At 43.8% G+C, this 16691-nt stretch overlaps 1 protein-coding gene across 1 annotated transcript in view; it reads left to right on the forward strand.

Moving 5' to 3' along the window:
• The window catches only part of fras1 (Fraser extracellular matrix complex subunit 1), a 562738-nt gene that overhangs the window by 409481 nt on the left and 136566 nt on the right, over positions 1-16691 (forward strand). The window contains exons 40-42 of the mRNA XM_078543632.1: positions 3186-3348; positions 5334-5466; positions 8861-9051. Coding sequence (XP_078399758.1) covers positions 3186-3348; positions 5334-5466; positions 8861-9051 — 487 coding nt within the window. The remainder of the gene's footprint in view (positions 1-3185; positions 3349-5333; positions 5467-8860; positions 9052-16691) is intronic.

The following is a 16691-nucleotide window of genomic DNA, read 5'->3' on the forward strand; positions in this document are numbered from 1 at the left end:
TTCCCTTTGGCAAAGAATTACATGTTGTGCATAATATGACATAATGATGCTGTCCTTAAAAAAATCTCTGAATTGAACTTAAGCAATATAATCAGAGATCTGCAAGTATGTATTTAATAAAACAATGACATTTCAGCATCCTTTTACATGTTTTTAAGATTAGGCAAGGCAAAGAAATAGAGTATATGGTCCTAAAATGCATTGAATTGATCTTGCTAGAGAAATCCAAAAAAAAACTAGAAGGGACAAACAGCAACATAGCATAAAGTAGTACGGAAACAGTAGGAATTAGATGAAAGAGAAAAGCAACAATGTGATGGTGGAATACATGCATGCTAATATGACGAGTGTTACAATTAAGGCTGATAAGCTAGAGACACAAGTTACTACATGGGGTTATGTGTATAATTGACACCTGGCCTAAACATGGGAAGAAATAGAAACTAAATCTTCCAACTACAATGTATTCAGGAGAGATAGGGAATGAGAAAAGATGAGGTGAGGGGAGCAGGGGGGTCGGTGGTGGCAGTATTGATCAAGGGTAACTATACAGTACTAGAGAAGGATGATATACTAGCAGGCTCAAAGACCAAAACTGTTTGGTAGAATTAAGTAACAGAAAAGAAACACTAATAGATCCCAAATACAATGCAGATAGAGGAGCAAATATACACGCTTTTCTAGAAATGTAGAAAAAATAATAAAGCAGAAATAATAAGGGACTTATAGTATAGCCTGGGAGGAAAACAAAGTAAAGGGCAAAGATGGTGAATAGTTCCTAAAATGTGTACAGGAGAACTTTCTTAATCAGTTTGTTTCTAATCCAACAAGGAATGTCCTGGGTCAAGCCCTGGAGAGTGAAGTAGAGCAAGTGGAGTATATTGCAGTGGGAGAACCTCTGGGTAATGGTTGTCAGAATAAGAACAAAAGAAACAGGAGCAGGATGAAGCCATGTGGATCATTGAGCCTGCCCTAGGAAGATCATGGCTGATATTCTACCTCAACTCCACTTTCCCAACCCTTAGTGTCCAAAAATCTACTGCTATCAGTCTTAAATATACTTAATGACTGAGCATCCCAACCTCTCGGGTAGAGAATTCCAAAGATTCCCAACCCTCTGAAGAAATGTCTCCTAACCTCAGGCCCCTAAACCTTGGCAAAAACAGAGACAGAGATACCTGGAAAAACTCAGCAGGTCTGGCAGCATCGGCGGAGAAGAGTACAGTTGACGTTTCGAGTCCTCATGTTTCTTCAACAGAACTAAGTAAAAATAGGAGAGGGGTGAAATATAAGCTGGTTTAGGGCGGGGGTGGGGGGGGGCGTGGTTGTTGGGACAAGCAAGCAGTGATAGGAGGAGATAACCAAAAGATGTCACAGACAAAAGATCAAAGAGGTGTTGAAGGTGGTGATATTATCTAAAAGAATGTGCTAATTAAGAGTGGAAGCAGGACAAGCAAGGTACAGATAGCTCTAGTGGGGGTGGAGTGAAATAAGACTAAAAGGGCATAAAAGGTATAGATAAATGATGGGTGGAATACATTTAAAAATAATGGAAATAGGTGGGAAAAGAAAAATCTATATAAATTAATATAAATTTTATTCCTAAACCTTGGCCCCTTATCATGAGACTATGACCCCCAGTTCTAGGGGAATCAGCCTCTTAGCATCTACCTTGATAAGTCCTCTGAGAATTTTATGCACATTAAGGAGATCACCTCTTATTCTTTTAAAGTCCTGAGAATATAGGCCCATTTGGAGACCAAAACTGCACATCAGATGTCATCTCACCAAAGCCCTATATAATTGCAGCAAGACTTCCTTATCTTTGTACTTATAATTAGGCTTAAAGTAGATATGGAAAGGGGCAAAGAAAAATCATTGCTGGCAATACACAATTTGAAGAGGCCCAGGCCTGGAGTTTCAGCTTGATTGCTCTGGTTTATTTGGTGCAATTTGCTCAATGTTGATGTAACTCATGCAAACGTTTGCAGAATTTTAAGTGCAATTGGCGTTCAGGGCAACTTGAATTTCCATGATCTTTTGAGCTAGTTTTAAAAACATTGTGCTAGAAACAGGTTCTTTTCACAAAACTGAATTGATACATTTTGGGCGAAACAGCATGGAGATGCAGTGTAAATATAATTGGTGCTATTTTGAGACAGTTGCAAGTACAGAGGGACCTTGGGTGCATATTCACAAATTCTTGAAGATGGCAGGGCAAGCTGGTAAGGCTATTAAGAAAGTGTTTGCCAGGATGATAGCAGCGATGAGAGTTTTCATTTACATTGAGAGATTGGAGAAGCTGGGATTGAGTTGGCAAAAGAACTGGAGGAAAAATGAGGAGAAAGGATGTCACAGAGGGTTGTGAAAATCTGGAACACACTCCTTCAAAAGGTGGCGGAATCAGATTCCATGAGAACTTTCTAAAGTTAATTGGTTATGCATTGGAAAAGAACCAATTTGAAGGGTTATGGGGTCCAAGTTGGAATATGGGACTAAATTGAATTGTTCTTTCGGGAGTGGCTGGGAAACGGCCCGCCGCCTGTGTTTGGCCCCCAACCGTGATTTCATGCTGGCTGGCCAATTAACGGGCAGCCAGCGTGAAAGGCACGCCGAAATGCTCAGCGCTGCCAGGGTGGGGGCTGGAGGAGGGCAAGTACTGAAGTCAGTGTGGGTGCAGGGGAGCACAGAATGAAAGCTCGCTGAAGACAGAGAGCTGCCTCAGGGAGCTGCAGAATTTAAAACCAAGAAATAAGGATGTAAAAATGCAAAAAAAAAATGTCCACATATTGGACTCACTCACCTAAACATGTAGATAATAAAAATCCTGCTCAAACATTTTAATTTATTTGCTAATTGATATTGGAAACCTCATCGCACCCTTAGAAAAGGTTCCTTCAAAAATCCGAAGGCCATCTGGCTGATTCGCCCGCCCGCTAACTGTAACTTTGGACGGGCAGCGCTATGAACTGCTCTGAAGTGTTATTTACTGCTTCTTAATAATCTAAATTTGAATCATCACTAAACTTAATGTATACATTGTCACCATGTAGAATGCTAAATAACATATTTATCATATATAGCAGAAATTTGTAGTTGACAAGTCGGTATATTTATATTACCTAACCGTTAAACAAGTAGCTTTGGTCATACTTACTATTTGCGTTACTTACTTATCTAAACAGATACACTACAGACTTTGACACCGATGATCAACCCATCACTGATATTTTCCACTTTACTGTCTATGACATCGATAACAACCGCCTCGACAACCAAATGTTTACCATCACCATCACCACTGCCAAGAACTACTCACCACTTGTTAACGTCAGGGATGAAATCACTGTAAGTATAGAAATGAGCTAAAGTGGAGAACATCTGTGGATTGATTCCGTACAAAACATTAATGATGACCCTGATTTTAACTCTGTGTAAGTGAATGGGTTTTGAGTGAGTTAAAACCAGACCCAACATATCTGTTAACTTCATATGCATACCTCACAAGTGAGTGAATGTCTTCCTGATGTCTCACAGTAGTGTCATCTAAAAAATCTGAGAGCGTAATTGAAGCTTATTTCACTTGTCTCTTGGCCAGTTATGCAGATTCGTGTTTTGTGTCCAAAGGTGCCTGAAGTGCATCCAGTATCATTTGGTGTTTGAGCATCCCCCATGACCACCTTAAACAGATGTTTGGCTCCTCATGTGTACTAATAGGGACACACACCTGTTTAAGGTGCTTCTCTGAAATTGGTTAAAGACTAGGTGGAACATGTGCTGTGCAAGCACTGACTAGTTTATCAGACATTACAGCGGTCTACTTAGTAGTACTTAAAGAGACAGCTGGAAGACAATGTAAGTGAACTTCTTTTTATACCTGAATGTGTGACTAGGAAGAGTAAAGTGTTCCCTCTAGCTCCACTGCAATACTGGTCCGCACCCACCCTGCCCTTCTGGCTTATCTTTGCCCTCCCCCTCCTGCTCACCCTGGGACATATTCGGTGCTACTCCAGCCATCTGGGCCTGTGGATCCTGCTCTATGCCTGACTGGCATCCACAACTCACTAGTTTCATGAGAACCAATTTCAAATGATCTTGGGCTGACTCTATGGGCATGTTTGCAGTAATACTGTCCTTTTCGTGCCCATAGGTAGGTGCCACCCAATTCCAACTACATTTTGTGTAATTTAAGTTGGCTTCTATGTTTGATAATAGGTTTCAAAGGAGTGTCACTAACTACAGGATATGCAACATACATTGAAAAGACCAATTTCATTGTGAATGAGCTTGCTCTGTTGGTTTTAAAATAAATAATTAAAGAACTCTCAATGTGAAGTGATACCCTCATTAGGGACAGAATTTTGCCCTTGGAGTGCGGGCTTGGCGGGGGCAGTTCGGAAGCCGACTGCCGCCCGTGATTGGCACCGTACCGCGATTTCATGTTGGTGCGCCAATTAAGGCCCGCCCAGCATAGAACATGAACGGCAGCGCTCAGCGCTACCTGTGTGGACAGGGGCAGAACTTCACGCATGCCTCAGAGGGATGAAGTACTATTTAAAAAAAATAAAGAAAATAAAAATGTCTTAAAACATGTCCCCTCGTGTGACTCTGTCACATGAGCAGGGACATGTTTTTAATTTAAGTGTAAAATTTTTATTTGATTTTTATTTGCTTTAGGAAACCTCATCCCGCCCGTGGATGAGGTTTCCTAATAAGTGCAAAGGCCACTTGGCCTCTTTGTCGGCCCGCCAACCGTTAGGTTGGATGGGCAGCGTAAATTTGAATTTAATTACCTTTTTAATGGCCTTTGAATTGTCAGCGGGCGCGCTACTGACTCTGCCTGCCAAATGAAATATCGCAAAGACGTCGGGGTGCTCACCCAACGTCATCGCGCATCATTTTACTCTTGGCCGGGTCAGCCATGCGCCCGTCTGCCGAGTTTAATATTCTCCCCTAGGTGTTGTATGATCTGTGTCTTTGGGATATAGTTACTCACTAGGTGTGGAAGCTGTGGATGGCCTGTGATTCTCCACAAGAGTTAATTCCCAATATTGAATTCAGTAATGTAGGAACTGCTGGACGAAAGAGAGAAGCACGGTGTTTGATGGCAAACTACTTTGGGTCATAATTCTACAACTCATGACAACTACCTAATGAATGATCTTTGAGAAAGCTTGGGATCAGGTCTGCAATCTTTCTTTGTGGCCTGGAAAAATGAATGGAGAGAGAAGGAATTGGAAAAACTGACACCACTCAGCCCGTTGAAATGATAGTATGAAGTGTCAGTCATCTTATGTTGTATTTAATGAATTATATTTTCTTATTGGTTGTAGGTGGAAGAGGGAGGAAGAATACTGCTGTCGTCACACAATATCCTCGCAACAGATCCAGACACCCCAGAGAAGGACCTGTTAATAAAGATAACCACTGCACCTATATTTGGCTACATTGAAAATCTGAAAAGAGGTATTGCGCCCACTTTATATAACCATAGATTTAAATGAAGGAACTAAAAATAGCTGTTTTCTCCTTTGAACATATGAAAAATGATGGATAAGAAACAACTTACTGGTTCATTCAGCCTGTCCAGCACCAAACATACACTCATCAGCACACCTGGAAGCCATATAATCTTTTAGGAGAGACAAAAAGCCCAGATTTTACTGCAGAGTGCAGTGATGTAATGAAGTCACCAGGACCAATGTTGTGCTGTCTTGTTTCTGGCACTGACAGACATTTTGCTCCATTAGCACCAGCTGTAGTGTGCCTTGGATATGAGTAGTACACTTGCTCAGTGTTGATCCTTCATGGAGGTGACAAGAGAATGGGATATAGAAAGAAGCACAGCTTGTGCCTTTAACTTGTCAACAGCCGTCAAACAGCAGGACCAGTAAAATGGTTGGGCAAATACCGTAGATTGAATAAATCCTTTGTAATAAGTTTATGAGACTAAGCAAACTTGATTCTGGGGTGAGTGAGTGAGGTCTAATGAAGGAACATTTTAAAAGATAAAATGTAAACCAGCCTGTGGAAACTATGATTTTGCTTTGGTTTTATACTATGTTTCATAAAATATTGTCAATAAAACATTTTGCAATTACCTGCTGAGTAAATGTTTCTCAGCTCATTGCAGCAATTTCTCTTTGTTGTATTTAGATGTCCATGTGAATGGAGGCACAGGCAGGCAGAGGTGACACTGCAGGGGGGAGGGAGAAAAAAGAGGAAGCTTCATATGTTTTGTTAACGTCATAGTTTAAGAACATACCAATATAAGATATATGCTCCAACTATACAAAGCCCTGGTTAGACCACACCTGGAGTACTGTGAGCAGTTCTTGTATGATGTTGTTGTATGTGCCTACATGCCATTGTAATGTAAAGGTACTTGGCAGAGCAAGGGTTAATGTGGGCTGGAGAATAGCACCACTCATAGTATGATGCGTAGAATCACATGGTAATAGACTGAGAGGACAGTCTAGAGAGAACACTCTGGAAGCAGCCTGCATTGAGAAGCAGTACATGCATGACAGTAACCTGAGATCTGTAAATAGTTAAAGATTAACAATAACGGTTCATTTTTAAATATACAAGTCTCAAGATCTCATTGTTGAGATACCACAGCTGGCACCAGAATACAATGTGGTTGGAAGTGGTGGTCGCTTCTAAAAGATATCATGTCGGCGGTGATATGACGTTTTAAATGATGAACCCAGAACAGTATCCCAAGGTATAAAAAACTAAAAGCAGCTGAAGCTGGCTTAGAGAGACATGCACTTATGAAGAAAATTTGAAGAAACAGTTGAAGAAGCTTCACTACAGACTTAACAAGTTGAGGAATCCACCAGAGTGAGTGGAAGTCCATTGCTAGACACCTGAGTGGCGCAAAGCAAAAAACTGCTCAGATCCCAAGACGAGTGAGCAGCACTACAAAAAGCTTTGAGTGAAGCTAAATTAAGTTAGTTAGATCCCAAGACGGTGAGCAAAACTACAAAATTGCAAGACCCTGAGTGACGCGGAGTCAAAGGAGCTGGTTCATTCACAAAAGGGTGAGCAAAAAATTTTAAAAACAGAGTGGAAGCACAGCAGAAGAAACTTGAGGAGACTATGCTGAATTACAGGAAAGCTCAAGATGAAATAAGCGAGCTTCACAAAGAATAGGAAAACCTGTTGACAGACCTTCACACGCTACAAGAATTCCTTAGGACAAAGCTATTCTTCTGGAACATTCCGAAGAGAAGCAAAATAAAATTAACGTCACTCTGAACAAACTGAAGAAACAGTTGGCAGAGAAGACTCAGCAATGCTCAATATTTCAGGAGGATGCTGAAATCTACAAGAAGCAGACTGAATAGCTGATGAAGCAGTTGAATGGAAAAGAGGAGCCATTGAAAGGAAAAGCCATAAAACTTTCCGAACTGTGAGCAGATAATGAAGTCATGAGGTGCACAATTACGGAGTTGAAACAGGTTAAGACTTCGCCGGAGACAGACCTGGCCAACAGTGAATCCAAAATGAAGGACAAGGACAAAGCTCTGTTACAGACAGAAAAAGAAAAGACAGAAATTAGATCAGAAAATTTAAATCTGACACTAAACCACAAGGCCCTAGAAGAAGTAAAAGCTGAGCTGAATGAAAAGATTCATAGGCTGAATTTTGCACCTGTCAGGTGTGCTTGATAGGCAGGCCTGAAGCGTCTGCAATTTCCGCTTCTGGCCGTGATCGGACCCTGAACGCGATTTCATGCTGGCTGGCCAGTTAACTGGCGGACAGCATGAAACATGCATGCTGAGAGAGGCTCAGCGCTTCCAGGGATTGTTGGGTTGGGGAGTGGGTGGATTGAGGCACAGTGTGGGAAGAGGGTGGGCACCGAGAGAAATGAGGGTGCAGGCAGGCATTTTCAATGAGCTCCCTGAAGGCTGACCAATGCTGTGGAGCTGCCTCCAGGAGCTGCAATATTGTTCCAATGAAATTTGCACAGGATAATTGCCACAAATTCTGTCTCCCTAATGCAAATCGCCCGCCCGCCAATCAAGGGCAAAATTCTGCCCTATGATCCTATATTCCAAAAATCCTTAATTCAACTTCTAATATTTGAATTTCAGAAACATCCAAGTAGAATCAAATGCAGTTGGAATGATCTATTTTTGAATATTTGGAGATAAATATTAAAAATAGAACACTGCAGCAACATGGGTGCATTTAGTGGTAGAATGACTATTGCATGTCTGTGCTATTGCTGTAACATCAATGAACTAATCTGTTTCACAAAGAGTTAAAGTGCTTTCATGCAGTTAAAACCTATATTCTCAATTTTGAAACAGTTTAATTTCAATTCTAATTAATTTTGACCATTTGCAGATTTATGTCTTACAATAGAAATGTAACAGAAAAAGCCCGACATTACCAGAAATCTATATTTATCAGATAGTTTTCGAATCTAGGCCATTTATTACAACTAATGAATTGTAGGCACAAATTTGCTGAAAAGGTGGATGAGTTCTGTCATTAATAAGGCTCTCTTATTCAGTGCACCTTAACAAGTTGTGAACTAGTGAGTAAACACATGAAATGTCCAAAATGAACGGAGTACTTAAACAGAGATGCTATAACCAACAACTTTGAAATTGGCTTTAATGCAAATGAGTAACAGTTATTATGTTTTGGTCAATATAAGCTACTGCCTATTTTAAACGTCTAAATGTTGGGGACTGTACTGAGCATAGCCTGCTTTGATCTGTCCAGATGAGAGAATGGGATCAACTAGTTGGGTTGATTTTAAACCATCTAATGTCCAGGACATGCTTGTGCCAACTTCCAAACCTCTTGGTTAATTGGATTTTGTATTTGGTTCTGTTGACAGAAGGAAGAACTGATCAAGCTGTCATCATCAGTCCTGATGTGCCCTTCTCCGTGCAGGATATCCTCGACAATAGTATTTACTACGTGCAGAGTGTCCATCGCAGCACTGAGCCAATTTCAGACGGCTTTGACTTCTATGTGACCGATGGTAACATTCAGTCTCCAGTGTACCACTTCAACATTATAATAATGGTAATTGGCTTTCACTCTGTTTCTCATTGTATATTGAACACAAAGAGATGAAAGAGATAAAATTATGTCCTTTTTAAAGGAAATACTTTACAACTAGCAGGTATTTTTACTGAAGTAACCAAAATTCAGTTAAGGAACGCTAAAGGATTGAAGCCCTGATTTTAACTTTAGGTGCCCAGAAAGATTGGATGCACTAGGGTTGGACACTAAATTTAGAACATGCTTGATATTGGACTCCATTGAAATAAATCGGGCATGAAATTGGGCATCCGATTTAAACACACTCTCTTCTCACTGGGTGCATTAGGGAAAAAATCAGCGCTTAAGAATCAGGAAATTATTGAGTGAATGATTAGGTCTCGGAGTGAAACTAAAACTATCTTATGATGTATGATGTTCATCAGTTTTAGAGTATTATGCCACCTAAAATATTATGGCCAAAATGCTTTTACACTACTCCATCTTATTGCAAAGTTACTATCACATCTGTCTGTCATGCTTAAACTTAACACTTGCCTGTATTTGATTGCTCCCACCTCATGTTTTGCATCTTAAATGTAGATGGACCTCTCAGCTGATGCCCCTTCCACATGCCTCTCCCAGCTGCATGTGCCTTCCCTCACTTCCTGTTGCTCTCCTTGTGAGAAGAGACTTTGATCCATGCTCCCAGCTGTGACCCAAGAACTGGTTGTAAAAGTGCAATAAGACTCTAGATAGGAAAGTGCAGTAAGCGCTTTAAAGAACTTAAGTCAGTTTGAGGGTCATGGCTTGTCACAGGTTTCCACAAACAACTGCCTGAGTGCTGAACTGAGGGTCATGTCTTGTAAAGTACCTGGTGCCTTTATACTGTAACTGTGAACATACAGTATAGAGTTACTTGGAATAAACAGCACAGAAACAGGCCATTTGGTGCAACTGATCCATCTCAGTGTTTATGCTCCCTGCAAGCTTCTTCCAACCTCTCTTTATTTAACTTAAAGGCATAACATATTCGTTTCTCCTTCATGTGTTTATTTGGCTTTCCTTTAAATGGATCCATATCATTCGCCTCAGCTAATCTCTATGGTAATGTGTTCCACATTCTCACCACTCTCTGGGTAAACAAGTTCCTCCTGAATTCCTTTTTAGATTTATTTGTGGTTTTCTTTTATTTACAGCCCTTAGTTTTGGCTTTCCACGCAAGGAGAAGCATAGGGCAGAATTTAACCCAGGCGACAGGGACCTCGCCTGCAGGCCAGAGAGCTGGCAAGAGCCTGCATGAGCTCCTTTGGGGAAGGTCTGCCATATTAAGTGCCACTCAGGCCCTTATGTGGCCAGGGGCATGCCTTCCCCAGGATCAAGAACCCCAGGAGCGGATGTCCCACCCGCTGGGAGCTGCAGGCCAATCAGAGGCTGACAGCTCTTCATTGCTCAGCAGCGCCTGTTGGTAGGTGGTGGCTGCTGCCAGTACTACATCCTCCCGAGGCATAGACTCACCAATGGACTCAGGCACAGGTGGGAGAGGGGTCACAGTGTGCAGGTTGCAGGGAGGTGGGGTTCACCGGGTCAGCAGCAAGGACGGCAGGGTGGCTCTTAGCACCCCCACCCCCTTCCCGATGCCAGGCCCTCAATCAAGCACTAAAGAACCACCACCCTGGAGCCCGCAAGTAAACGCTGTAGGAAATCCTGTACCCCTCAAGAGATGCCGGCTAGTCAAAGACCAGGGACTTCTCATTGCCATCAGCACCACCTGGGACGCGGTGGTGGCTGTTGGCAATACACCCACCAGCGGCCCAGAATCAGCGAGGGATCCAGGCTACGGATGAGTGAGGGTGACATGGAGATTGCGGGAAGAGGGGAATAACTGGCTAGAGGAGGCAGAAAAATGGCAGGTTGATGGCACTTAGTGCATTCTCCGCCCTCACCCCCCAGCCACTTCCTAATGTTGGGGTCCCTTGATCAGGCACTGAGTGCCTGACAACGACGGAGCCCCCCCCCCCCCCAACCAGGAGCTCGCAAGCGAATATGACGGGGTTTGCTTTTCAGGTGCCCTATGTGACGACTTCCCCGCCTGCTGCTCTCTCTGAATACCTGTGGTGGCAGGTTGAAGCCCTTTAGTGGTTATTAATTTCCCACTTAAGGGCTCAATTGTCATCTGGGCAGGAAGGCCATTCAAGAGCCTTTCTGCCTCAGACTACTTAATCGGGGCAGAGGGGGAAAAGTGGCAGGGTTCCTACCTGGCACCATCCCGCCTAATTAAATGCACCCCTCCCCCCAACCTCCACGCTTTTCTCGGGGAGGGCAATAAATTCCATCCATATTCTCTACATCTATTTTGCTGAACCTTTCTAAACTTAAAGACCTTAATCAGGCCAGCTCTCAACCTTCTCTTTTCTGGAGAAAAGAGCCCCAACCTGTTCAATCTTTGAATAAGATAAGTCTAACCTTCCAGTTAAGGTATGATCCTTATAAAACTTTTTTGCACCTGCTTTAATACTGTCATGTCCTTTTCATAATGTGAAGACCAAAACTGTGCACAGTATTCCATGTCTGGTCTAACCAAGTTTCTATATAAGTGTAATAGAACTTCTCTGCTTTTCAATTTTATCCTTTTAGAAATGAACCCCAGTGTTTTTTTTTTAATGGCCTTATTAACTTGCATGATAACTTTTAGTAATTGTGCATCTGTATTCCTAGATCCTTCTGCTCCTCTACTCCTTTAAATTTCTATTTTCCTTATTCTTCCTACCAAAATGCACCACCTCACACCTCTAAGACCTTTAACTGAAACTCACTACCGAACTCATGACTGGGAAGATATTCTTTTAAGACATCGGGGAGGAGGGAATTCACAAACTCTTGGAGTCTTAATTCTTCAGTGCCAAAAATGCTACCTAACCCAAACATCCATACCAGACCTTCCCCAATATGTTTTTCACTCACCTCAATCCTTCCAGACCAAAGGCCCTTTTGCAGTTCTCCCAGACCTTACCTTACATTTTCTGCAATACTTGGAGACACACGCCCACACACCCACTTTTGAATAGTTCCTAAAGAAAATCCAACTCCCATTGCTTCTAGTTTCCTGTCACAGCATAGAAACAGAAGCAGGCCATTGAGCCCTTCGAGCCTGTTCCACCTTGTGCCTCAATCCGCCATGAAGTCTCATGGCATCAGGTTAAACATGGGCAAGGAAACCTCCTCCTGATTACCACATGTCGCACCCCCCCCACCCCCCTTCCAGCTGATGAATCAGTGCTGCTGTGTGTTGAACACCACTCGGAGGATGACAAGGGCACAGAATGTACTCTGGGTGGGGGACTTCAATGTCCGTCATCATGAGTGGCTCGATGGCACCACCACAGACTAAGCCAGCTGAGCCCTAAATGACATAGCTGCTAGACTGGGTCTACAGCAGGTGGTGAGGGAACCAAAAAGAGGAAAAACATACTTGACCTCAACCTCACCAAACTACCTGCTGCAGAAGTATCTGTCCATGGCAGTATTGGTAGGAGTGACCACCACACAGTTGTTGTGGAGATGAAGTCCCGTCTTCAAATAGGGGATATCCTCCATCATGTTGTGTGGTACTACCACCATGCTAAATGGGATAGATTTTGAAAAAAGCTAGCAGATCAAGATAGGGCATCCATGAGGTGCTGTGGGCCATCAGCAGCAGCAGAATTGTACCCAATCACAATCTGTAACCTCACGGCCCGGCATATCCCCCACTCTACCATTACCATCAAGCCAGGGGATCAACCCTGGTTCAATGAGGGTGTAGGAGGGCATGCCAAGGTATACTAAAAAAAGTGTTAACCTGGTGAAGCTACAACACAGGACTACTTGTGTGCCAAACATCATAAGCAGCAAGGGATAGAGCTAAGCGATCCCACAACCAACGGATTATATCTAAGCTGCGCAGTCCTGCCACATCCAGTCGTGAATGGTGGTGGACAATTAAACAACTCACTGGAGGATGAGGAGGGTCCACAAATATCCCCATCCTCAATGATGGAGGAGCCCAGCACATCAGTGCAAAAGATAAGGCTGCAGCATTTGAAACAACCTTCAGCCTGAAGTGTCGAGTGGATGATCCATCTCGGCCGTCTCCGGAGGTCACCAGCATCACAGATGCTAGTTTTTCAGCCAATTCGATTCACTCCACGTGATATCAAGAAATGGCTGAAGGCATTGGATACTGCAAAGGCTATGGCCCTTGACAATATTCCGGCAATAGTACTGAAGACTTGTGCTCAAGAAATTGCTGCACCCCTAGCCAAGCTATTCCAGTACAGCTACAACACTGGCATCTACCTGGCAATGTGGAAAATTGCCCGGGTATGTCCTGTACACAAAAAACAGGACATATTCCAACCCAGCCAATTATCGCCCCATCAATCTACTCTCCAGCATTGGTAAAATTATAGAAGAGGTCATCAACAGTGCCTCAAGTGGCACTTGCTTAGCAATAACCCACTCATTGATGCTCAGTTTGGGTTCTGCCAGGGTGACTCAGTCAAGGCAACATTTGACCAAGTGTGGCATCAAGGAGCCCTGGCAAAACTGGAGTCAATGGGAATCAGGGGGAGTCATACCTAGCACAAAGGAAGATGGTTGTGGATGTTGGAGTTCAATCATCTCAGCTACAGGACATCATTGCATGAGTTCCTCATGGTAGTGTCCTAGGCCCAACCATCTTCAGCTGCTTCATCAATCACCTTCCTTCCATCATAAGGTCAGAAGTGTGGATGTTCGTTGATGATTGCACAACGTTCAGCACCATTCACGACTCCTCAGATACTGAAGCACTCCATGTCCAAATGGAGCCAGATCTGGACAATGTCCAAGGTTGGGCTGACAAGTGGCAAGAAACATTCACACCACACAAGTTCCAGGCAATGACCATCTCCAACAAGGGAGAATCCATCCATCGCCCCTTGACATTCAATGGCATTACCATCACTGAATCTTCCACAATCAACATCCTGGGGTTACCATTGAACAAAAACTGAACTGGACTTACCATGTAAATAATGTGGCTACAAGAGCAGGCCAGAGGCTAGGACCTCCTGACTCCCCAAAGCCTGTTCATCATCCACAAGGCACAAGTCAGAATATTCTCCACTTACCTGGATGAGTGCAGCTCCAACGACACTCAAGAAGCTTCACACCATCCAAGACAAAACAGCCTGCTTTATTGGTTCCAGCTCCACAAACATTCACTCCCGCCACCATGGCCAAACAGTGGTAGCAGTGTGTACCATCTACAAGATGCATTGCCGAAACTCACCAAGGATCCTTGGGCAGCACCTTCCAAACCCACGACCGCTGCCATCTTGAAGGACAAGGGCTGCAGATACGTGGGAACACCACCACTTGGAAGATCCCGTCCAAGCCACTCGCCATCCTGACTTGGAAATATATCGCCGTTCCTTCACTGTCTCTGGGTCAAAATCCTGGAACTCCCTCACTTGCAGCACTGTGGGGGCATCTACACCACAGGGACTGCAGCGGTTCAAGAAGGCAGCTCACCACCACCTTCTCAAGAGCAGTTAGGGATGGACAATAAATGCTGGCCCAGCTAGCGATGTCCACATTCCATCAATGAATAAAAAGAAACATTTACCTACCTTTACTTGATATTCTTTAATAGCCATATCTGACAGAAAACTACTATTTCAATCTTGAAAATTTCAGTTGACCCAAATCCATAGACTTTTGTGGGAGAGAGTTTCAGAGCTCCATTACACTTGTGTGGGCAAGTGCTTCCTGATTTCACTAAATAGCCTAGCACTTGCAGACCTTGCAATCCCCTGCAATTAGTTTTTTTTTACAAACATCTACCTCAGTATCTGTATCTCATTTGTATCAATCATTGTTCCTCTGTTCTTGATGCTGCCCAAGTTTTGTCTTATTTTTATTGAAATTAAAATAAACTTGTTATTTATTAATGACATTGCCCTGAAAACAGCAATAAATGGATATGGGAGCAGGATGAACTCATGGGATTAGAACTATTACAAAAAAAATATAGGACAGGCTTTGACGTTCGTCAGGCGGGCACGCACCTGACCCGATTGGGCGTAAAATCATGCACGATGACGGCAGGCGAGCGTCCCGACATCATCACGCACTCTTGCGATCTTTTGGTCAGCGGGCACATGCGAGAGTCGGCAGCACACCCACCGACGATTAAGAGGCCTATTAAGGCCCTTAGGCGATTAACTAAGTTGTACTTTTTGCTGCCCGCTCAACTGTTCGGTTGGCAGGCGGGCGAGTAGGCCAGGCGACCTTTGCATTTTTTACAAAACCTCATCCATGGGCGGGATGAAGTTTCCAACCGTAAATAAAAAAATGTTTAAAAAAAAATTTCCACTTCATTTTAAACATGACCCTCCTCATGTGACTTAGTTACATGTGGGGACATGTTTATATCATTTATTAAATCTTTATTTTCCTTTGTCCAACTCTTCAGCTCCCTGAGGCAGCTCTGTGCCCTCAGGGAGCTTTCAGCGCGTGCTCCCCCGTGCATGTGCAGACTTCCATGTTCGCCCTCCTCCCATCACTAACCTGGGAGTGCTGAGCCACTGGCTGGCCGTTAATTGGGGCCCGAGTGCAGGTAGCGGTCCATTTCGCAGCTGCCCAGGGCCCGCTCAATGAAGGGTAAATCCTGCCCATAGAGGCACTGGAAAAAGTGTGAAAAAGATTTGCAATGATTATATGAGAATTGTGAGGTTAGAACTACCCATAAAGACTTCGTAGGAAAGAAAAGGTTGAAGGGAGACCTAATAGCTAGAGGCCATTATGAACAGATGTGTCAGGATAAGCATAGAGAGGATGGGCGGAATATAATGTGGACAACCAGGGGGCCTCACCTGCTGCCTGGAGTGCTGGGAAGAGCCTAGTGTCGCCTACTTTCGGGAGGGCCCACAAATCAGGCACTTAACTGGGCAGCAGTAGGCCTTTGGGATCAAGGACTAGTCAGAGCCGGCAGCTATGCATTGCTCAGCAGTGCCCGTAATGCACCCATCCAAGGTTCAGGATCGCCAAGAGACCCAGGCCACTGGTGACTGACGATGGAGTGGCAGGAGGTGGAGAGATCGTGGGGTTTATGGAGGGGAGGCAACAGTAAGGGCAGCGGGGTGGGCCTCAATGAGCCCCCTCCTTCCCAATGCCGGCCCCCTCGATTAGGCACTGAGTTCCTGACAACAGGCCTCCCCCCTACATCCTCAGGAGCCCGTAAGCAACCCTGACAGGGTTTGCTTTTTAGGCTTCCTGCATGGCGCGTGCGGGCAGGGGCAGTGGTTCCCTGAGTCGGGAGTGTGCTCTTTCGCGCATGTGCGCAAAAGAGCACAGAAACCTCCCTAAGGCACAGAGATGTCTCAGGCAGATTAGTTTTAAGTTTTAAAAGGTTAATAAGGTGGAGAAATAATTTTTATGACATATCCCCTCATGTGAAACTGCCACACAAGCTGGGACATGTGTATTAATTTTAATAAAAATTTGTGTGAAAATTTAAAATTATTCATGAAACCTCATCCTGCCCGTGGATGAGGTTCCACGAAAAATGTGAAGGCTGCCCGGGCAGCTCAGGTAATTGCTTATTTGCCTTTTTAAATGGCCTTCTTAGGCCTTTGAAAATCTAAATGACGCGCGGT

The sequence above is a fragment of the Cetorhinus maximus genome, chromosome 1, assembly GCF_964194155.1.
Source record: "Cetorhinus maximus chromosome 1, sCetMax3.hap1.1, whole genome shotgun sequence".
NCBI classification, from domain to species: Eukaryota; Metazoa; Chordata; class Chondrichthyes; order Lamniformes; family Cetorhinidae; genus Cetorhinus; species Cetorhinus maximus.